The sequence below is a fragment of the Choloepus didactylus genome, chromosome 8, assembly GCF_015220235.1.
Source record: "Choloepus didactylus isolate mChoDid1 chromosome 8, mChoDid1.pri, whole genome shotgun sequence".
Lineage (NCBI taxonomy): Eukaryota > Metazoa > Chordata > Mammalia > Pilosa > Megalonychidae > Choloepus > Choloepus didactylus.
Genome location: NC_051314.1, coordinates 128599313 through 128623352, shown reverse-complemented (window position 1 = coordinate 128623352; position 24040 = coordinate 128599313). Strand labels below are relative to the sequence as shown.

The following is a 24040-nucleotide window of genomic DNA, read 5'->3' as shown; positions in this document are numbered from 1 at the left end:
AGCAATTACGTGTTACCGCCATGATGGCCATGTCCTCTGCCTGTAACCCTCCTGATGACTATAGTCCCTCTGCCCAGCACCCATCCCAACCACTCGAAGCGGGGCATTTGGGGGCAAGGTTCGCAGCTAAGTATTTGGCAAAATCCCGGATATAAATAATCGGCACCAGTGGTCCTATTTTTGTCTCAGGTAGATCTCTTGGGCAGAGTCCTAGTTGTGGCCAGACGGGACCCCTGCCATTGCACAGAGACACCTAGTGACGCCCTTGACACTGGCTACCGTTCTCCTAACCCTCTTGTCCCCCAGTTGCGAGACTGAGTACTGCAAGGAGAGCCACATGGTTTCCAGCTCATGGGCTCTCCGGTCTCTATATGAAGTGAGCATTCTGGTCGGTGCCAGAGGCCCCGCCGCAGTATGGCCGGGACCTAGTCCAGACTCCCCAAAGCACCAAAACATACGTTGTGGGCCATCTAGGTCCACGGGAGCACATTCATCACTGGAGACACTGGGGCATCAAAATAAAACAAAAAGGGGGAGATGTGAGCAGCCACATTCCGGATTAGGCCTAGTAGACAAGCTGCAGCCTGCCCTTGAGTTCCCCCCGCCCATCGAGTGGTGCAAAGATGGCGCCCACATCCTGCTTCCGCTTTGTGATGTATGTGACAACCCTCTGTATTCACCAATCATGCTTGTATGCGTGGCGTTTGCCCATTGGATATACGTAAGGTTTATAAGAAAGTTCCCGGGCAGAGCTCGGAGAGACAGCCCACAAGGAGCCGCGCCTGACGGCCGCATCGAGGTTGTTCTCCCCCGAGGCGTCTTGCCCCGGGCGGAACCTGTAAAGAGGATGATTGCCTAGTTCCATTAAAAGCCTACATGCTTCACTGCTGCGAGTCCAGAGTGATCACGAGTGCGTCGGGTAAGACATTGTCCGCACCCTCTCTCCCCTTATCTCTCTGGTCCCCATCGCCGGCCGACCGAGGACTCGAGGCGAGGCGGAGAAAGCGCCGGACACTCTATTAAATAAAATATTATCCCAGAGTGGGGACACATTAAGCTGTGATCATCCATTAAGAGCTGAGCCTAATGAGCTCCCACAGTTAACTCCCGTTGTTATCCAGCAGGCCTGAGCTGTAGGACAGGTAAAATCTGATGGGTAAACGAAGCCGTCCAGAGCACTGCTTCCTGTCCTCATTCCAACACACACAGGGAGGGGCAGGCAGGAAAGCAGCTGTCCGGTTGGGAAGTTGCGGGGGGGCAAGGGGCTCAGTAGTTGTCCTGGTCAGCCCTGAAAAGCGTGAAGATTCACGGCCCTCCTGAATTTGGGAAGGAGTGACAAAAGGGAGATAGGCGCTCAGACTGGGGATGGAGGGGCCCGACATCCATCTTTACCAAAGCTGAGTTCATTCAGGACTGGACTTATGAAGCCTTTGGTGGTCCCGTCACAGGTGGAATGTGCTCAGCAGCTCATAATATGAGGGGAGGTGGACTTGGCCCTGCCAGTCCCCATGGCCCCTCCCCACTGGGCTCCAAATCCCATCACCCTGGGGCCCTGCTCCGACCTTCCCTTTCCAGTGGTGGGCCTGGGGACCCCCTTAGGATAACTCACCGACAGTGGCTGCAATGCCCGGGGAGAACCGGCCCTCATAGAACCTCCTCAGGAATGAAGTCTTGCCCACGCTGGAATTGCCCACGAGCACGATCTTGAAGAGCCGGTCTGGGGTGGAGGCACGGCTCTCCTCCTGTGGACGGCCGACAGTCTGGCCCGCTGCTGGGTATGGCTGCTGGCCCCTCCCCTGCTACGGCTTGCCCTTCACCAGCTCCTCCAGGACCCCACAGACCTGGCGGGGACCCAGCCTCCGGCCCAGCTCCAGGAAGGCCACTCCAGCCTCAAATGCTGGTAACTCTCAAATACAGGTAAGCGTGGGCTCAGGGCTTGCTCCAGCCTCAGTGGGAGGGGAGGAGATGTGTATGGTGGAGAGAAGGGGGCAGTCATGTCAACAGATAATTACAGCACAATGTTCCCAGGGCTTTGGGAGCAGAGGGAGAGTCACAAACTCACCAAGGAGGGGCCTTGGAGCCAGAGCTTAGCCAGGAAGTGGGCATTCTCTCTGGGGGGGAAGGCAAGTCCTTTGCAGACTAATCCATATCACAGGGGGCAGAGGTATCCCAGGCTGGGGTAGGGGTAGCCCCTGAGTGAAGGCTGGTACTTCCTCCCTACACATGGCTCCTCTGTCCCATGTCACTTGTGCTCATCTAGTGATCCCTATCTCCCCCAAGTAACCACAGCAGGATGGTCTCACTCAGTGGGTTGGGAGAGCCCGCCATGAGAAGCCCTGGGAGTTTCCAGGGTCAGCGAGTCGCAGCTGCTCCTTTCCCTCTGCCCAGCAGAGGGAGTGAGCTGGAGCCAGGAGCCTGCCCGCCCACCAGCCTGGGACCCCAGGGCCCAGAAAGGGAGGGGACCTGCTCTAGGACCCAAAGCAAGGCAGAAACAGGGTAAGAAGCCCGTCTTCCAGCACAGGGTCCTTTCTACGCCACTGGCCACTGAAAGGTCTGTGGTTCCTTCTAGATTGCTGCTCGCTTCGCCTAATCCTGCCTTCGGGCCCAGCTCTGCCTGGACGGATAAGGAGGCTCAGTGGAATCTGTTTAAAAGTGGATTTCAGAGAATTAACTCTTCACATTGAGCAAATACTATAATGGAGTGGCAGCCGATATTAGCCTACTTGGGTTTCAGAGAAAAGCCATTAACAGCTTCCTGGGGAGCAATCAATTCCATGCAGTACTTAAGAGGATATTCAAGGTCAACTTCAGGAATTGAAACTAAACTTAAAAAGAAAAAACAAAAAATCTCACACTCAGAAACTGTGCCCCCTGCCCCATTCTCTTTACTCAGGCAATGCACAAGGCACCAGCTCCCGGCCAGTCTCTCGTCCCTGAACCTCTAACGGTCCTTGTTGGAGACTGAAACTCAGTGCACCATCTGTTTATTCCAGGCACAGGGACGAGGTGGAGGGTGTGAAACCCAGGAGAGGGTCGGGTCCTGGCTGCAGAGGTGCTGCCTGACTGACCGCCAACCCAGTGTCCCAGTGTCCTCACCTTCTCTCCCACGGCATTTTTTTTTTTTTTCCCGCAGGTAAAAGAGACAAACATTGCTGTTTCAGCTTTGGGGCAGGACACCTCACTGGAGCAGGAACTCCTTCCTACTCAAGCTCACATACTTAACCCGCTGTTTCCTCCAGGGAAAACACCCCTGCCACGTGACAGCAAGACAACCCCCGGGGCAAAGAAAGGAGCCTTTGGCTGGCAAATCAGGGCATTCCACTTCTCACCCTCCCTCCTTCACTCCACTCTTTTTTTCTTTTAAATAAGCTTTAAAAAATGTAAAAGTGAAAATGTAAAATTAAAAAAAAAAAAAAAAAAAGTGAAAATGTAAAAGTAAAAATGCCTATTTTTAAAAATTAGGAAATAAAGGAAAGTAGCAAGGAAAATAATAATTATTCATAATCCATCCTGCCACTCTGAAATGGATACTATTCATATTTTGATGAATTTTCTTCTAGGCTTTCTTCTATGTACGTATATGAATGTTTATTTTATTTCAAGCTATTTGAGATATTTTGTATCTATGCATATAATTGTATACTATTTTTCATATATTATTAAGTTAGAATATTTTGGAGTCACTAAAGCTTTTTGAAAATGTGATTAATAGCTGCATAATAATCCTTTGAATTAATATACTAGAATTCACCTCTCCCTACTGTTGGACATCTTTTTCAACTCTTTGCTAATATAAAGAACACTTAAATTCTTGAGCTAAATCTGCTTGTGGTTACTTCCTTAGGAAAGATTGCAAGAGGTAGAAGTGTTGGTTCCAGAGATATGTATTCTGAAGCTCTTGATTCGTATTTTCAAACTGCTTTCCAGAAAGACTGCCCCAGTTTATGCCCCGCCAGCCCTGTCCGGGAAGGCCCGCCTCACAGGCCCCTCAGAAAAGCCCTCCTGTAAAGCTGGCATGTGACTTCCAGGGAAGCTGCAGTTTCTATCCCAGCAAAATGGCAGCACCACATCGTGGAGAGAGCTGAGTTGGGAGGCAGGGAGCGAGCAGCCCGGGGCAGGGCCTCACCCATCTGGGCTTCTCCTTTCCCATATGCCAAAGAGGAGAACTCATTCCTGACACGCCTCATCCGACAACTGTGAGGATAAAGTGCTACGGCAGATACAGGTACTCAAACGTTTGCTTTTTACCCTGAATCCTACCGAATCTTGACAGCTCTTTCATGGTTTTTTGGGCATCTCAGGTTATCAAGACCCCCTTTGCGCCCTCTGCAGGCCAGTGTGGGTCTGGGGCATGTGGCAGGGAGGGGTCTCTGCCGCGTTGGTGCCGCCCAGTTCTCGACTCTCCCGGTGCGCTAGGGGATGTCAAAGGAGTGGCGAGTGGAGCATGAACCTAAACCCAGGCCCACGAACGATAAATCTCTGCTAAAATGTCACTGTGCAGAGGCCAGAGAAGGCTTCCAGGCCCACATGCTAATGCCACATGACAATGTCCCAGCGGGCAATGGCCCAAGGCTAAATGGCTGCTCCCAGTGCAGGGATCCTCTTTCACATTGCCCTGGGCATTTTCAAAGCTGGGTTAGAGGTTCAGTGCAGGATGGAGGGCTTGAGGAGCCCATGCCTCCTTCCTCCTGGCAGTGTTTGGCGGGAAGACCCTGTGGAGGGTGGGTGTGGGAAGGGTGGGGGCAAGCAGGACCTCCCTGCAGGGAGGAGCAGGCAGGGCTATTCGCGAATGAAAGGGTGACCTTTGGAATCAGCTGAATGAGAAAGAACCAAGGGAAAAATGATGCTCTGTAAAATGTCTACAGCAGGGGATTGGCCCTGTTGAGCAGTTACAAAATATAAGAGTTGTGCAATTTCAAAAGCTGGTGATATTGTAAGCTAAGAGCCTGGTAGGGGTCTGTCATAAGTAGGTGCTTAATAAATGGTTTTGAATTTGAGTCAGAAAAGACAGCATAGGGTGGGGAATGGGGCCAACCCCAGAGGCCTAAAGAGGACCTAGCAGGACCCCCGAGGCTCTGCTCATGACACTCCCTTAGGCAGGGGAAGATGGCACCTGAGAGACACAAAACAGTGCTCACAAGACCAGCTGAATCTGACTTCCTGGGCTGCCTCTTGGGACCCTTGAGCTCAGATGCCAATGAAGGATTATGGGAGTGATGTCTACAGACTAACATGGGATGCGCCCTTACCTTAGTCAGAGATTCTTTCCCAACAGGCTGCCGTCGGGGACTGGTGGGGGTGAGTTCCAGGGCGGGGGCCTGCTGCATTTGTGCTTGAACCCCCTGGTTGGAGCCCTCCTTCTCTTCTGGGCACTTGCTCAGTGGCCGCTCAAAGCCCCCATCCAGGAGCTGGGGCAGGGGGTCTTCTTCGATGGAGATGATTCGGCGGAGCATTCGGCGTGGCGGACCCCCAGCTCCTGGCTCCCCAGCTCCTGGCTCCTCTTCTGTGAGGGGATATCCACTGAGCCCCAAGGAGCTTCTCCTTCTCACGTGGTCAAACACATCTTCCTCTTCCTCTGACTGGCTATTTTGGGGATGAGGAAGAAAGAAGGGTTGGGAGGCATATTATAAAATATGCCATTATGGAAGCTGGAGGACTGACAGCTTTTGGGACAGAGAACTCAAGAGCACCTCTTCTTGGGAGAAGAGAGCTCCAGGAAATAAAGAAAAAACCAGGTCTGGAATTTTTTAGTTCATTCATTCAACACCAAGCCTAAGTGCTTGATGATGATGATGAAGATGATGACGATGAGGATGAAGATGCTTATCACTGCCAGGTACGAAGCTAAAGCATAGGCATGAGCAGACAGACTCTAGTGCTTGGCCTAGTGGGGGACTACCAGAATAATACCTTTTCACAGATTGCAAGAAGGGAAGTGCTATCATGAAGAAGAAAAGGGTGTGAAGAAAGGAGTATTGACAGATCCAGAAATAAAGCACCTGGGATTAAGAGTCAGGTGTCCTGGGCTCCGGTCCCAAAGCCAGCACTTTCTAGCTGTGTGTCCTTAGCTTAGACACTTCAAGTCTCCAAACCTAAGGTTCCTCACCCATGAAATGTGGACCACTTGCCCTGCCTATTTCACAAATTAGACAAGGCATAAGGAGCAGCCCTCAGTGGTGTTAGGTATCTGGCTGCTCTGGGAGGAGAACCCCAACTAGGCAGATGCTCCCCATCTCAAAGGCAGCTGCCCACTTGGGCCTGGGCTTTGGGTGAGAAGGAGGCCAGGCAGGCACCTCCACCTGCCTCTCCTCCTTTTCTCCTTCTCCTTCAGTGTTCCTGGTGGTAAAAATCAGGAGTAAGTAGCCACAGAGGCCTTTCCAGAAGAACCTGAGCATTGAGGGCAAGGAGAAGCAGTTGGAGGTGGAAGAATTGGGCATCAGGAGGCTGGGCCAATGCCCAGGTGTATTTTCAGAGCAAAGACCTTAAGCGTCTGTGCTGGTTTGGATGTATTATGTCCCCCAAAACGCCATCTTCCTTGATGCAATCTTGTGGGGGCAGATACATTAGTGTTGATTAGGTTGGAATCCTTTGATTAAGTGTTTCCATGGAGATGTGACTCAATCAGCTGTGGGTGAGACATTTGATTGGATAATTTCCATGGAGGTGTTACCTCACCCATTCAGGGTGGGTCTTAACTGAATCACTTGGAGTCCTATAAAAGTGTTCACAGACAGAAGGAGGTGCTGCAACCAAGAGAGACACTTTGAAGAAAGCACAGGAGCTGAGTGGAGCTGGAACACAACCTGGGATCAGCAGACACCAGCCACGTGCCTTCCGAGCTAATAGGTTTTCCAGATGCCCTTGGCCTTCCTCCAGTGAAGGCAGACTTGTGCTGATGCCTTCATTTGAACATTTTCATAGCCTTCAGATTGTAACTTTGTAACCAAATAAACCCCCTTTATAAAAGCTAATCCATTTCTGGTATTTTGCATAACGGCAGCATTAGCAAACTGGAACGAGGTCCTTCCTAGCGAGGAAGCTCCTCTCAGTTTTTCATGAACAGCTGAAGCTGAGAATTATTTTAAAAAGGATGGAAGTTTGAGTGGGAGGACCAATAAGCCCAAAATGGAAACACAAACAAACACAAGGATCAGAAAAAAAAGAAAAGGAATGGGGCTGATGCCGTGAGGTGATAAGGCCAAAGGAGAAAGGAAGTAGGCAAAGCACACAAAATACGAAGAACAGACAACAGCCCTTTATTTTGTCCCCTGGGTTATACTATTTATTACTCCTAAGGACCAACAACAGGAAGCAAAAAGAAGAAAATGTATGTGTTATGATTGTGAAGTTAATTGCAACTCTGAAAGAAATTCAGATGCAGTACTCACGAAAACTGAGTATTAGTTTGGGCCCCTTGATATAAAGGACTTAGAGTAACTCAAGCACCTTTACATTTACCAATAAAAATCATCATTTTTAATAAAAGATGACTGTCTTTTTCCCAACAGATTTCCTACGTATCCTATCTAATAAGCCTGTCAACTGCTACCCACCTTAGAACAGGTCTTCCATCCACTTTCATTCTGCTTATGCACACGAGTGCCTGCTTGAAATGCAAACGCATGCACACTCGCAGCATATTTTTCAAAGGCCTTGCAACCAGAAAGGAAATGGCCATTTAAACGGTCCCTAAAATGAATTTCTTGGAGGAAAAAAATTGCAGAAATTTGGAGCCGAATTGTATCTCATTGTTCAGCTATTTAGAAAAAGGATTTGTGATGATCAGGTCTAAAGACTTGCCTGATGAGCTGACTGCCCTCCCCAGAGTCACCTTCCCTTTTATCTGTCCATTTCCTGCTTGCACTCCTTGGAGTCTCCCAGGTGAGTAAAATTACACATTCTCTCTCCTGGTCGATCCTCAGGGGTCTGGCTATCTCTGCTTCTCCGTGCCCATCTATGTGGACGGAGCACATGCCAAAAAGAAGAGAGGGCAGGGATCTGGCTTGTCTCTTTGAATGAGCAACGAGCCAGCCCTTTGGGGACTCAAACTCAATCACCCGCTGTCCAACAGCAACAAGACATGTTATCTGACTTAATTAAATATGAATCATAGAAACGATTCGTCAAGCACAGGCCCCATTCTTGTCTGCAAGAGGAGATCAACTATTGGAGATTCCATACGACACTTTAATTAACCTTCGTAGCCAATATGTATTGCTCTGAAGACACCAAGTGCATCCATTCTGCTCAACTGAGCAACATGCAGTCACAGCCTCCACGGCTCCCTCCCTCTCCTCTGCTGATTTACTGCACCTCTTCAGGCCCTCTCTGCAGACACGCACTGGAGCAGGGCAGTCACAGAAGGCAATGCCTGTTCCAGGGGCTGCTCTGCACAGTCCCCTTCCCCCCATGTCAGAACAGGAAGCGACACGTCCTACAGGATTCAAGGGGAGAGAGTGCAGCTGCCCCCTGGTCTCCAGAGACTAATCTACTCCGAGAGCAGTCTCAGAGAGCCCGAGATGAATGAACAGACAAGCAAACAGATGATGACTTACCTTCTAAGAATCCCTCTGCCGTCCACATATTTGCCTATCACAGAACCAGATCTCTGTTTCCAGCTTGCCTTGGAAGCAGCTGTGTTTGCCTTGGCTGCCTTATCTTTCTGTAGAAACACAAAATGCCTTCAGAGCCTTGCTGCCTGCTGATGTGCCCCAATGTTTGAGCAGAAAGCGGCCCAAGTTTCACACCCCATAGGGCAGGCTGTACCCAACACTCTGAAGGAAGCTAGCTGTGTTCTGTCTTCCTGTCCCTGTTCACCTGCTCTTTCCTTTTGCCATCAATTACCAGAATTTCTGCATCTGCTCTTTCATAATTGAGTCAAATGAATGAATGCAGAGCTTAGTGCCTGGGGTCCACTATGTTGTCCTTCCCAGGAGTACTGATAATTTGCAAGAGGGCAAATTGGAGGAGATAAACGTTCAATGCACAGGAAAAATATTTATGGGCATCTTTAAATCATACCCTTCTGCACAGTTCCAAACACCCAGATATTATGAGAAAGGGAGCAGTCCAGAGGGTCAATTAACTCAGTGCCCTGTCCATAGCTAAGAAGCTGGCATAAGGTATTTCAGATCTTTTGCAGAAGTAGGCTGGGTGTAGATATCGCACAGACATCTGGAATGGAGAACCTGGGTGGAGTGGGGGCTTACAACCCCCTTTGCCAAGGCTCCCTAACAGGTGTCTTCCAGGAGATGAGGAGGAGTTAGATCACAGGAAGAATCTCTCATTAATCAGCCATCCTCACAATTCCCAATGATCCTTAATGAGAGAAGGAGGAGCTGCCGTCCTCCAGGGGCCCCTGAAGGCATGGCTATAATGATTCCAAATTAATCTTTAATTATTATTTGGCCTGAACATGATTTTATCATTCTTTCTTTTCTTCCCCACCAGGGTTCTTAATTCCATTCCCCTCTCAAAGCAAAGTGAGTTTGGCAGGTGAAGGGAAGCGAAATTGAGGGATTAGGGTGACATTTGGTTGAAAGTTCTAAAATAAATTCAGTGTTACTTCTAAAACAATAATAAGCATTATCATCATCAAACAAATATGTGTAGGCTTAAATCTCACTCTCATGGCACATACAGGTGGGCAGCTGAAATGTTTGCTGCCAGTTGGTGATATGAAAGAAATGGTGGGATAACAAGGTTCCTAAGGGATTTGCAGTTATAAACCAAGTTGGACCTAATTCAGGGCAAACTAAGTGCCTTATGCTTGACAGCTAAGTTTCCAGTGCATATCACCCTTCTCTTTTGGAGAGTTTTTCTCAAAAATCCCTATAATGGAGGGATGATAAAAATGTAACATATTCTCATGTGACAGGTGGAGCTAGGGTCCAAGGATGCTAACGACTTGCCCAAGGACATACACAAAATTCACGCTGTGATAATCCTGATGATTAAGAAGTCACACCATTAACTGCCCCCCATTTTCTTCCCTTTAGGACATCCAATGGCTACTGTCTAAAAGAGTGGGGAAACATAAAGCCTAGATTTTGTTTAATGCAGCCCCAAATGAAGATCTTTAAATAAATATAGGATTTTGGGCTATTTGGGAAAGTATATAAGCATGATGATCAAGTATGGAAGGTAATGGTCCCTAGAGGGTAACGAAAAATTGCACATTATATCAACTATGTAAATGGTGAAATGTATTTTTTAATTTGTTCTATGACAGTTTAAAAAATGCAAAATGTTCATCAAGAGATACAGACTTAAATGAAGAAAAAACTGTGAGCATTTTGGTTGAAAAGTGATAATGCGCCATCTCATGGAGAGAACTATCATTTCTACATCCAAGAAATGTGTGACCCTCCCAAATATCTTAGTCTTGTTATGCCAAAAGGAAAGTGTGTTACTTCATGGAAAATCAATAATACACTGTTACTCACATGGCTACCTTGCATTTTTATTATTTTCAAAAAAATCTTACACCATCGTCCTGCCCACCTAGAAAGTATGGAGCAGAACCCAAGTTGCAGGACATTCTCAGGCCTGTCCCAGCACAGGCTCTGCTCCCACCAGTCCCCAGCCTGAATGTCCCCCTAGAAAAGGGAACACTGGCCAATTACCTGAAAACTTATGTCCTGTTCATCCCGGAGGTGCTTGTTCCTTTCTCTGTGGATAACAAGGGAAAATCAATTCAAATGGGAAATGTGTTGATCCAAGGGAGCTGGCCCTGGACTGATCCACAGCAGCTAGTTAGCTAGTCTGAAGGGTGCAGGGTAAAGCTTGGGGTGGGAGGTCCAGGGAGGTGTGGAATCTTTCCTCTTGGGGATCATGGTTGATGGCAGAAGGTAGTCTGTGTGTGAATCAGCTGTGAGGCAGGGGGTAGACAGAACAGTCTTGTGTCACCCACAGTCCTTCAGAATCCTGCGTGGTCTATCCTATCACTAGGGGAGCCTCCTCCAGAGGTTGACCAGGGGGGTTCCAGCTCCACCTGTGAACTTGCTATGGGGCCCCCAAGTGAGTTGCTGTCTCTCTCTGAACCATCCATCCAACCCACTCATTTATTCATGCATCCGTGCACTCAGCAGAGTCTCCTGAGCACACACTCTGTACCCATGTTCCAGGTATCAGAGTGACACCAATGGACAAAGCAGAAAGTTCCTGCTCTTAGGGGATGTATTTTCATGGGGAGATAACTGCTATTGAGAAAAATAAAGCAGGGAAGTGGGACCAGGAGTGCCAGAGGGTGGAGTGGGGTTTTAAATAGAGTGGTCAGGGAGACCTCACCCCTAGAGTGGCATCTGAGCAGAGACTTGCAGGTGGGAGGAGGAGCTATGCAGGTTTAGGGGGAGAGCATTCCAGGCAGAGGAAACAGTAGGGCAGAGCCTGGAGCTGGATGAGCCTGGAAGGGAGGACAGCACAGTGCTCCAGGGGAGAGGAGCAGGGCATGAGGTCAGGGAGGCACAGCGGGAGAGGAGAGAAGTGAAGTGGGGACCTGACCACCCAGCGCCATGTGTGCCATAGTGAGAACCTTGATTTTTACTCCAAACGTGATACAAAGCCTTAGGGTGTTTTGACAGAGGAGTGTCATGATCTGACTCAAGTTTTAAAAGGATCCCTCTAGATGCTGGGCTGAGAAGAGATTGTTGACAGGCAAGGGTGGGGCCCTAAGAATTGACCAATATTTTTAGCAAAGTGGAGGTCATCTGTGACTGGGACAAGAGCTGTTGCAATGGAACAGTGGTGGAGAAAGCCTGCCTGGAGGGTTCAGAAGGCGAGGAAAGGAAACTGAGACTGGGCCTATAGGCAACTCTTAAGAAATTTTGTTGTAAAGGTACTAAAGAAATGGAAAACAGCTGGATGGGGAAGTGAGGGTAAGTGCTACTGGCCAAGAAATATTACAGTGCATTTCAGGTCTTTCCAAAAGAGAAAAACTGACAATGGAGGAGAGAGAGAACAAATGGTGGAATAATGTCCTTGAGGCAGTAAGAGGGGATGGGAGTAAGAGGGGTGGTGGCCTTTGGTGGGAGCCTGGGGGGTGCATCCACCATAGCAAAGGAGAGGCAGAGGTGTGGGTGCAGATGACGCAGGGGGGCATTCTCTTGTGATGGTTCTGATTGTCTCCATGAAATAGGGGTCTAAAAGCATGAGGCTGGGAAAGGAGGGGTTGGAGGTGTAATGGGCCAGCAGAGTGGGGGACTGAGTGGACTCGAGGATATTGTGACCACAGAGTGCACTTGAGGTTGATGGTCAGGGATTTCATTTACTAAAGCAAGAGCTTGAGAGGTTGGGCCAAACGACCTCACAGATGCTTTCTGCTTTTGTGATTTTATGCGTCCACTGTCCAGGAACCTTTGAATGCATTGTCACTTTGGAAGGGGAAGGGAGAGCCCAGCAGTAGTCTGCTCTCTTCATGACCCTGTGGCCATTTATTGGTACTTACAATGGGTGAGGCCCTTTGTAAAGCGCTTTTTCCATACTACAGGACTAGGTATTAGGCAGTCCTGAGGCTGGGCAACTGACCTCCAATACCCCCGGTCTTGCAGAAAACACTTAGGAATGTGCAGTTGTTGTTTTATAGCAGTTACCTGTACCAGGTGAGCAGGCAGGCACATAGCCAGGGTCTTCAGCACAAATCAGGAGGGATGAGGAGGGCATTTAAAAGACCCCGAGAATGGCAAAGTGAGCTTCTGATGCTGGAAGAACCCTAATTCTGTGTGGGCTTGACCCTAGCAGCCTTGCACATGGGTGAAGACTTTGGAAGACCTGAGAATCCACACTTTGATTGGGGAGGATGTTGTTTCTTGCTTTGTGTAGACATCCCCATACAGATGTTTCCACATTGAAAGAAATGCTCCTTCTACTCTTTAAATGTTTCTGCTTTCATTCACATCACTGCTGTGCTGTGATGTCCACTCACAAATATCATCTAATTTTCAAAAGAAGCCCATAAGCTTGGAGGAAAAAACTAAGACTTGAACTTAGTTTTAATTTCGGTAAACCAAGCACCCAAAGTAGCTTCAGACAAGCTACGGAAAGGCAGCACTAGGTCTGGAACCAGCTCCAGCTCCAAAATTCATGTTCCTAACTGAGTAAGTATCTGTAGAGCACTGTTGTCATCCTTCCCTGCTCATTTGCTCTGAGTCTGCCCTTTAACTTCTTCTAAGTACAATCGAGAAAACAGAAAAAGAAACAAACACTTGTCTCTGTACATCTTGTTCTCTTCCTTTTGATAAAGCCTTCCAAAGAATCAAGACTCGCTCTTGCAAATGAATTAAAACTTGACCGCCTAAGAACTCTCTTCCATCTCCCCTGTCTTTGGAGGCCTGTTTGAGTCATGTAGAGTGGAGAAAATCTGAAATGCATTCAGTTTGAAGGACTTTTCAACTTGGCAGCATCCTAGAAGCCAGACACATGGCCTTAGCTTGCTTTCAAATGGAACAAAAACAAAAACAAAAAGAAAACTTCCTAACAAAACCAGGAAGTGATTCAAAACCACTTGCATTTAAAAAATCAGAACCCAAAGGCCTTCTGTTTCATCACCATTGCCCAAAAGATGTTCAGCAAGCAGTAGGCACAGTAACTTAGAAACCTCACAGGCAAAACTGAAAATTCAATCTCCCGTCTCTCCCCACACACAGATTTGTCTTTTTGGCACCATCCAGACCAATGAGCTTTGAATCTGTTATTCATAAATAGTAATAATAATATTTATTATTAGAAGGCAGAGGAAACGCCATTCTTGGGGCTCTGTTTGTGATTCATTTATTCATTCAACAAACATTAATGGAATGTGACAGAGTAAAAAGAACCAGCCAGATTTGGATCTGAATTCTGCCTCCACCAATGAATAGCTGTGCCACTTGTGGTAAATTACTTAATTTCTCTAATATCAATTTCTTCATCAGTTAAATCTTAAATCAATAACTGCCCTACTTAGCTAACTGTTTTGATGAAGGTGAAAGAGATAATAGTAGTAAGCATGTCTGGCATAGACTAGATACTTAATAAATTTAGTTTCCCTCTTAGTTGTGCAAGCATCACGCAAGATGCTGCAGAGACACAAGGAGGAACGAGGCAGAGCCTCCTGGCAAACAGGTGTGAACTGGAGAGGGGAGTGGATGTGTGTGTAGATGGCCTAAATGAAACAGAGTGGGTGGCACCCGGCTGTTCCCAAAGCATGTTGGGGGCCAGGGGGAGGAGGGGGCTCTCTAGGAAGTGAGGCAGGCCGGCCGGGAAGTCACTCTCAGACGGGCCCTTCCATCTGGAGGCATCGGGCTGACGTACCTCAGGAAATCCAGCTGCTTCAGGAGCCCTGACTTCTCCCGCTGCAGGCTCTCCGTCACGCGGTACACCTCCCTGTGGGGAGGCAAATGAAGTGGGGATGAGCGACAGTTCTCGGGAGGTGTCCACCAGGACAGGGGATGCTGCTCCTGACCCTCACCAGGAAACAAGCAGGCAATGCCCCCACCGGGAAGGAGGGGATTCAAGCGATACTGGCTATCCTCCAGACAGCACCTGCTCTGTGTGGGTGTTCCTAGCCGTTCCCTCAGTGAATCATGGACTCCCCGTTTGGAAGGTGAAATTATCTCCATTTTACAGACACTGACAGTAAAAGAGGTTGGATACCTCACCCAAGGTCACACAATCCATGACTGAGCCAATGTTCTAATCTAGATGTCCTACCCCAAACGCTGCTCCTTCTCAGCCTCTCCACGCTGCCAGCTGGGAATACGAGCAGGTTATAAGTGTGCTTTTTTCCCCAGGCTCCCAACAGCCCTGACTTTGGGTGAATTAGGATCAATATTTTCTCCAGCCTGATCTTGGAGGGTATGAGAACTTGAAATTTTCTTACCCTAGAGGCTGGCTTAGCTTGTTTTCAGGGGCATTGGAAGAATATTTTCCCCCTTTCTCACCTCCCCCTGAAAGCTCCCAATCTGTTCCCAGATATCTCTCCACTGTTGGGCATTCATTTCTTTGGCTGAGGATTTCTTATGTCCAGGTATAACTCAGAGATTTAATGTATCAATATAACGTCAGCCCAGTATATATCTTATATACTTGTATTACAATATGAACGTGTCAATCATATCAGGAACTTTGAGGAAGGGGAGAGAGAAGCTGAGAGGATGTTACACGGGTGGCTGGGGGGCAATTTAGACCGGGAGGCAGGGGCTGTGCCTGGCTTGTCTGTAGCCGTATCCTCCACAGTGCAGAGCAGCATGCAGGTATAGGCAACAAACAGCTGCAGGAAGAAGGAAAGAAGGAGAGTGAAGAAAGGAGGGATGGGGAAGAAGGGAAGGGAGGGAGGAGATGAGATGGGTAGGTATTCAGTACCACTCGGGTAAAAAGGAAAACATAAAGCAGAAATTGGGTGACAATGGAAAATAAACCTTGCTTATCTTCACTGTTCTGTCTGGTCCTTCCCATTGTGCTCTGCTGCACCATGGTTTAGAAATGTTTATTCCTTCTCTCCCAGCTCAAGGTCTAAAGCTGCATTTTCTAAACCCCAGCCCGGCTTGCAGTGCAGAGCACCTTATAGCCTGATAATGTGTCACCTCCCCCTGGCTGTTGGGGTTACTTGGCTTGCACACACCTGGGTTGGTCAAGGAAGTCACCCCTACGCCAGTCCATCAATGTCATCACAGAGCTGACAAAAAGAGTGCCAGCCTGCTGGGTCTGCAGGACTCTGCCACTACGCTACTCATAACCTGATTCCTTCAGAGGCACCGGTGTGTGTGTGTGTGTGTGTATGTCTTTTCCCTTTATAGAATAATTATAAAGTCAATTTTCAACAATAACAGACTAAATCAAATTTTAAGTTCACCTCAGACAATCCTAATTAAGCCACACAACTTCTCCATCTCCCATCGAGCTGCAAATTCCTAACATTTTATTACCAATTATATTTAATTTCAACTTGAGGGAAAACAATGTATTTCCCATTATCCAAACTGGGTCCCCAAGTCCCCACGCAGGGCTCTGCTCCAATTAGCACCATGCATGCAAGGCAGCCTGTTTACCGACCGATGCTCTCTCTGGGAGCTGGAGGTGGCGCATGTCCAGCTTCAAGGCTCACTGACCCCAACCCCAGCGCTGCTTCTCTCTTGGGACAGCCGGGAGCAGACAGCTTGCCCCTGCTACGCATCAGAGACCTAAGGTCTGGTTCCCACAGAATGTGTGACTGAGTAGCCAATTCCTAAACCACAAGTCCTTCCGGGTCTTCTCTGGCATTGGTTTCACGGCACTGAGTTGACCATTGGAGCTGTATGAACACACACGTTTTATATATATATATATATACACCAATACATATACATAGACATGCATATAAGCATATATAAAAATACAAATATATTTTGGGGCATATATTTATATATACAAATGCATATATATTTTGGGGGTTGACAAATGAAAGTCATCTATCTCTAAGGAAAAAAAATGGCTTTTGGATAGTTGACCAAATGACCTTTAAAGTCCTAACCTAGAGATTCTAAAAGTCCATAACTGGGTAATATGTGAACCGAAAGGAAAAGAGTCTGCCGTATTTTGGAGTAGTAATGGGCAAGAAGTCTATAGTTAGTTGTCTTTAGGGAACTACTGCTGTTTTTGTTTCTAGGAGAGGGATGAGACACAGAACACTCTCTAAATATATTAAGTGAAAAACACAAGGCAAATGTGGAACAGTGTGTCTAGGCTGCTATCATTTTTTAAAGGAAAAAGATTTGTGGGGTGCATGTGTGTGTGTGTGTGTGTATGTGTGTATCCGTACATGTGCCTAATTATACACAGAACGCCTTGGCCAGATCCACAAGAAACCATGGCTGGTGGCCTTTGGATGGGTGGGGTCCGGGCACCATGGGGAGAAGGCAGATCTGTTTTGAGTGTATATTCTTCTGTACTTTTCAAATACTGTACCTTGTCAAAAACCACCTATTCGAAATAAAAGTTAATTAAAAAAATAAACAGGAAAGGGGGACATTTTAAGTTGCATATGTTACTAGAATAAAAAATTTTTAAAAATCCATGGAACTGCACAATAAACAGTGAGCCCTAAGTTAAACCAAGGACTACAGTTAATTGTACAATCATAAAAATGTGCTTTTATCAATTGTAACAAATGTACCACACCAATGCAAGGTGTTAATAAAGGGGTGGTATATGGGAATTCTGTGTTTTATGCATGATTATCTGTAAACCTGCAACTTCTCTAATAAAAAATAAAATACTTATAGAAAATAAACAGAGGGTGCTGCTTTTTGGCAGACCTTCATCTTTATTTTATCTCCTCCTGCCTGATAGTTCTTTCTTTATCTCATTTTATTATCTAGTTCTCCTTCCTTAAGTATCTTCAGAGAACAGGGAAATTAATCTTGCCCATTCAGAATTCTAGCCTGTAAGGGACTAAATCTGTTCACCTCCAAACTGCCCCCTTCCTGCTACTCCTCTGCAGAATCAGGCAGCAAGACACTGTAGAGGGACACACAGGAATATCAGCAGAACAAGGCTCTCTCTCTGTTTTCTGGCACCATCTGGCTGTGTGGCTTTGGGTCGGTCACTAAACCTCTCTGAGCCTCGGTTTCTTAATTTACAAAATGAAGGTGCTGGATTAGAGCACTGAGGTCCTGTCAGTACCATGGGTATGTGAGTCTAGTCTACAGAGAACAAACTCAGCCAAGGCTCTCATCATGCATCTCTCCTGACCCCCCTAGGCAGGACACGCTCTCCTGGGCTCCAGCCTGCTTTCCGGCTGCACAAGACCTGCAAGCTCCTGCAAAACAAGCTGTGAAGGTTCTGGAATCACGTTCCTCCCCTCTTCCTAACACTCCATCCCTCTTCTCAATTCCCAGCCTCCAGAGACCATGTCTCTGACTTGGTTAATTAAGATAAGACTTCAGAAAGATTTTAATCCTCATGCTGTGATTTGATGCTCCAGTACTGGGTGTTTATTTCCGTTTGCCATTCTAACGCTTATACCTTCAGATGTCTGTTGCTTTTGGAACTTGACGGAATTTTAAGAGCCTGAATCTCTAATTCTGTTTATAAAGTTAAATGCCTGTGTCTTGCTGACCTGCTCTTAATGAGGAGGAACTGATTGTGCTCATTTACAATGAAATTCACTGTCCTTCCACAACTGGTCATCCAAGAATTGAAATGGAGGGATTTTGTTGTTTTAAGTCAACTACTGGGAAGCATTTTTTTTTTTTTTTTTTTTTTTAAATGGAGGCATCTTAACACATTTCCTCCCTCTCACCCTAGGCAATCAGTCTCAAACTGTACAGGACACCACACACGAGCCAGATTGGCAGAACAGTTTGATTTAGGCCTATGGCCCAAAACTATGGACACACACAGTGAAGGCTTCCACTCCTGAACAAGGGGTGTTAACATACCTAAAGTATGGAACAGTTGTAAGTAATACTGCCCTTTTCCCTGAAAGCAGACCTTCCCTAATACCAAGCACAGGGCTGGACACAAAATTACCTTTTATAGGACGCCTGAGTGAATGAATGAATGGGTGTGTGAAGGAGTGAATGAATAAATGCATGGATGACAGCCATTCCTACTCTTATGTAAACATTTTCTGTCTGACTTATTATTCACTGGGGGGAGTCAGCAAGATGTGTCTAAAACTTAGCATCTTGGGATGGTCACATAAAACCTCTGCACCTCAGTTTCCTCGTCGATCGGATGGAGTTGACAACAGAGCCTGCCACACTGGGATGTTATGAAGGCCAAGTGAGATGATCATGTATGTCGAATGTCCAACACAGTTCCTGGCACTGTTTCAGTAAATGTTTGTTAAATGAATAAGTATACGAATATATGGAAAATGACTGAACAAATAAGTGAAATGCCTCTCTTTGGGGCTCTGGGTAGTTTTGTTCTCAAAACCTGATGCTCCCCAGATGAGCTCAATAGCTGATTCTCCAGTGATTCCTCACCTTAAGGTACACACCTGCTCCTGGATCCAGCAAAGTTTGTCTCTGTTCAGCAAGCTGAACCCAATCCCTGGACCCCAAAAGCAGTACCTTGGCAAGCCAGGCCCTGACAAGCTGGGGCTTTTCCAGTGGGCCCACACAGGCTCATCAGAGGAATGCTGGTAAAAAGAAGGGGTGGGTGTGGAGTGAAGATTCCAGTGCACTGTCACACACCCCATCAAATTCTGTGCTCTGAAGCCCTCACTGCTCCTCTTTGGTCCACCGAGTTCTCCAGGGCTCTAAACTCTGATAGTCCCATGTGCTCTGCCCGCTCGCCTCAGCATTTGTTTACAGACTGCCTTATATTTGCTGGTGGAGTAAAATGTCATTCTAATCATATAATAAATTCTCCCAGACAGGGGTTGAATCTTTCATGTCAATTCTATGCAAGGCTCTGCACAGTACTAGTCTGTCTGATAATCTCAGAGAGCAACGAACTTAAAGCTCCATTTCATAGGCAAGGAGATATCTCCAGGAGGGGAGAAGACATGTGACAGCAGGGGAGTGAGCTGGAGAATGGCAACAGGGATGTTACAAAGGCCAGACTCACATCTCCTTCTCCTGATGGAGCTTGCAGGCCTCTTGCTGGAGGCTTTCTAGCTGCTGCTGAGCATCCTGCAGCTCCCGGGAGGTCCTCTCCAGCTCCTGGGCCAGCTCCTGGTTGGTGAGTCTCAGCTTGGTATTCTCAGCCTTGGTTTCATGCTTGTCATTGTGCAGGGCTGTGCACTGGCCTTCCAGCTGGAAAGGAGGGGAAGGATCAGAAACCACCAGCACAGGCTGGCCTGCCTGGGCCTCACCTGTGCTTTTCCTACTTGATGGGTGGGAACCCTGATGGCCCTCGAGCCTAAGTCAGCAGGGAGGAGCTTGCAGAGTACATTTCGTCTCTCCCCCATCTCCACGTGGGGTTACTCTACAGTCCAGTGAGAGCTATGCCCATTCATAAAGACCACCAGGAAAGGAAATTCCACGATCTGTCTCTATCTCATCCATAGCCTGAATGGTCTTGAGAGCTAATCTAAACCCCTCTAGCTGTACTTTAAGCCAATTTCTTTTCATTGGCCATTGGTGGAGATGGAGAACATCTGAGTGACATGCTTCATAAAACCATCCTTTCCCATTTCGAATATGGATAATAAATCTATTTATTCCCTTTTCTTCTCTCAGATAAATAAGTCCAATTCTTTTAATATAGAGAAGCTTTGTGTGGTAGCCAGAAGCCCTGGAAATTCTTAGGAAATAGCAAAAATAGGTCAAAGAGAACATACACATCTTTTATGTCCCTAAAGCAACTAAAAAAATAAAAATAAAAAAAAAATCTCTGCATTTTTATAACTTCAGCTTTTCTTGACTAGTGATTATGCTTTGCAGAGGTTCCAACCTTCTCACCAGAGGAAGAATCAAACCCAGGCAAATATATCATAATAAATTTAGTTTAATGAACATGGCCAGTGAGTGGAGGAAGCAGCAACAACAAGGAATTTTGTGTGATTCTCAAGAGGCTCCTATGCAATCAGGCAAGAATGTGGTAATTAAATTGAGTGGCAATCGTTCATTTGAGGGATACACCTAACTGATAAGAACTTAATGCCTAATGGTGAGAAGGAGCCAGAGAAGCAGCAGAAGCAGCAAGATACCACCGTGGTGTGAAGGGAGATTGGGAAGGTAGCTGGCAGTTCCTGAATAAGGAACTTCATCTTGATGCAAAAAGAAAGAAACCAAAACCCCTAGCTCGGGTATTAGCAGGAGTGGTTCAGTCTCTAACCTTAGCATGGAGTGTCTTCAAGCCTAGATTAATGTGTTGCTAAAAACAGTCCTCTCTATTCAAAGGGAAGCAATGTGTCTGGGCCTGTCCAGGGCTGGATTCCTACCAGCTGCAGACAAAACAAAACAGGAGGCCAGGGGTCCCCTCAGCTCTCTCTCCCATGAACCCTTGCTTTGGAGAAGAGGCCTCTGAGCATGACATTTGCCCAGGAAATCGGTCTTCCTGGGTGCCATCAGCCAGGCCATGTTGGGCCTTCCCTGGACAGGGCCCCATCCTATCTGCCGCTGGAGCATCTGGTATCTGCATCCATTCCTCAGGGTTACGGAAGCAGGTACCAAGGAGAACAAGGAACTTCGTGCAGACATGTGGGAAGACAGGATGGACAGAAAAACCTTTTAAGATCCTCTTCTGATGGTAGATATCCATGGCCTTCCTGGAGGGAAGGAATTTGTCTGCAGCTCCCCCAAAATATCAGTGACTCTTGGATCTCATCATTTCCCTCCTTTCTTATGAAGGGTGTAGGGCATGAGTTAAAGCTTCAGTATTTTGGTGACTCCTGGGTATAATTACCTGAAATGTCTGCAGATAGCTCATGGGGAGTTTTTGGCAAGGGTTTCCAAGTCAAACACCTGGTGCCAGAGAATTAAAGGCTTTATCTTTGGGTTATCTGTGATTTCAAAATGTTATCTTTTGTACAGCTAAATGGTTCTGCTTGGATTAAAAAATGCCCTTGAGTGAATGGAAGGAGAACAGGCGAGAGCCAGAGAAAGGATAGAATGGTGAGTCAGGCACTCCGAGGACATTGACAAAAACATACCCTTTTCTGCTTCTGAACGAGCTGCTCCAGTTCCTGCTCCTTGGACAATAGTTTCTGTTCTAGCTCCTGACTGCAGGCCTGGAATCTCTCCGTGTCCTGCCAAGCCACAAAGAGGGAGATGTGCACCTGGGTTGGAGTCTGTTTCCTGCCCTGAATGTCTAGACAGCCTTCAGGCCGAGACCAAGAGCTTTTGTCAGTGAGAACCAAAGGAGACAGAGGTAGTAGAGGTGGTGAGTCAGACACAATGGAGACCCCCACCCAGCACAACCATGACCTTGCACCAGCCCCTACTCTGGAAGAGGCCGTGTCAGTGAGTGGGGGAGCACTGAATAGGGAAAGAAGAGGCCTGAGTTCGAATCTCAGGCCTCAGCTTCCTTGTCTGTAAACTGGGGCATGGAAGGGGCGTGTGTTCCACATTGGGCACTTGTCTTTTTTTTTTTAATTCAATTTTATTGAGATATATTCACATACCATACAGTCATCCAAAGTGTAGAATCAACTGTTCACAGTACCATCATATAGTTGTGCACTCATGACCCCAATCTATTTTTTGAACATTTTCCTTGTACCAGAAAAAGTGAAAATAAGAGTAAAAAAGAACACCCAAATCATCCCCCCCATCCCACCCTATTTTTCATTTAGTTTTTGTCCCCATTTTTCTACTCATCCATCCATACACTAGATAGATAAAGGGAGTGTGAGCCACAGGCTCTTACAATCGTAGTGCTACCCCTTGCAAGCTACATTGCTATACAATTGTCTTCAGGAGTCAAGGCTACTGGGTTGCAGTTTGATAGTTTCAGGTATTTACTTCTGGCTATTCTAATGCATTAAAACCTAAAAAGGGTTATCTATATAGTGCATAAGAATGCCCACCAGAGTGACCTCTCGACTCCATTTGGAATCTCTCAGCCACTGAAACTTTATTTCCTTTCATACTGCATCCTCCTTTTGTTCAAGAAGATGTTCTCAATCCCATGATGCTGGGTCCAGATTCATCCCCAGGAGTCATATCCTGCGTTCCAGGGGGATTTACACCCCTGGGAGTCAGAGCCCATGTAGCTGGGAGGGCAGTGATTTCACCTGCCAAGGTGGCTTAGCTAGAGAGAGAGAGGGCCACATCTGAGCAACAAAGAGGCACTCGGGGAGACTTTTAGGCACAATTATAAGATTTAGCCTCTCCTTTGCAGTAATGAGCTTCATAAGAGCAAGTTCCATGAGAGAGGGCTTGGCACATCAAATGCCAGTCCTCAGTGTTTGTGGGCACTGTCTTTTGACTCCTTAAATCTCCTCTGGAAACACAGCAGCGTTGCTTCTTCCTCTGAAGGGTCTAAGGCCTCAATCTTTTCCCACCATGCTGGAGGGTTCCCAAGCCCTGCTCCTCGGGGTGCGTTTGCCTCTATGCTCAGTCTCCCTCCCCTCCTGCCCTGGAATGGAGCGTCCCCATCAGGGGCGCTGAGGACCTGATGATGCAGGAGTGAAGGGACCTGGCTGTGGGAGAAAGAGGAAAGGACACACATCCTCTAGATGCCTGACACCTTATAGAGCCAGGGGGCATCAGGAGACTTGGGTTCCAGGCTTTGCCCCATTAACTTGCTTCATTCTTCTGGATCTCCTTTTCTTTGGACACAAAATAGAAACAAAAATACCTAACCATACCAGCTGCAGCACACCACTTGCCTGAAGGCAGATGGAAGTGCAAATTATGCAGGAAGAGAAGGAACCATGACAGCCTCCACACAGCTCACTCCCAAGGCCCCCTGCGGTTCCTTGTGACACGGCAGCTCTACCTGGCTAAGGCGTCTGTCATGAAGGTGCTGCAGCGGCAGAGTTGGGGAACACGGCTGCTTTTGGGTCAAAGGCTTTGGACACCTCCATTTGAAGGCTCAGGCTACTTCCCTGGCTCATCATCTGCAGATGAGTCAGTGGGGCTAAAGAGAGGCAGTGATTGTTCTCATTGCCTCAGCCCCCCAAAATGGCCAAGGTGGGATTTGACCAGGCACCTCCTGCTCTCAACATCTGTTTCCAGGGGATCCTCCTCCTTCAGCCTGGCTGCTCCCTCACTGGCCAGCAGCAGCCCTGTGGACAACGGCCAGGGATGGCCAGGCGCTCCAGAATTCCCTTGCAGATGCTACCACCCCCACATGGGGCCTGCAGGGACAGAGCATTGGAGGAGATCTATTATCCCGGAAACTGGGGCTCTAAGTGATTATTTTCCTCAGGGTCAAACAAACCAGTGAATGTAGAGTCAGGATCCAAACTCTGTACAGATGGCCCAGCCGTTTCCATCATGTCATAAACTATGACACCACTGTCCTCACTCTATGGCCAGGCAAAAGGTCATGGATCTAAAGACTTAATAAAACACTGCCAAATGCATCTTAACCATTTTCATGTTTATGCAAAAAACACAGATCTAGGCACTGAGCTTAAAGGCATTTGGTACTGAGGGGGTACAAAATCAGGGCCTGATTACCT

General features: G+C 47.3%; 1 protein-coding gene across 16 annotated transcripts in view; it reads right to left on the bottom strand.

Annotated features, from left to right (window-relative positions):
• The window catches only part of CRACR2A (calcium release activated channel regulator 2A), a 142163-nt gene that overhangs the window by 27304 nt on the left and 90819 nt on the right, over positions 1-24040 (bottom strand). For 13 of the 16 annotated variants that reach the window (XR_005218346.1, XR_005218345.1, XM_037846022.1 and 10 more), the window contains 7 exons: positions 21563-21658; positions 19534-19721; positions 14290-14361; positions 10626-10671; positions 8556-8662; positions 5250-5583; positions 1610-1742 (listed from right to left, as the gene is read on the bottom strand). Coding sequence is in view for 12 of the 16 variants with exons in the window: in XM_037846022.1 (XP_037701950.1) it covers positions 1610-1742; positions 5250-5583; positions 8556-8662; positions 10626-10671; positions 14290-14361; positions 19534-19721; positions 21563-21658 (976 nt within the window). In the remaining 4 variants the exon portion in view is untranslated. The remainder of the gene's footprint in view (positions 1-1609; positions 1743-5249; positions 5584-8555; positions 8663-10625; positions 10672-14289; positions 14362-19533; positions 19722-21562; positions 21659-24040) is intronic. The other 3 variants (XR_005218348.1, XM_037846027.1, XR_005218347.1) reach the window with 2 other exon arrangements.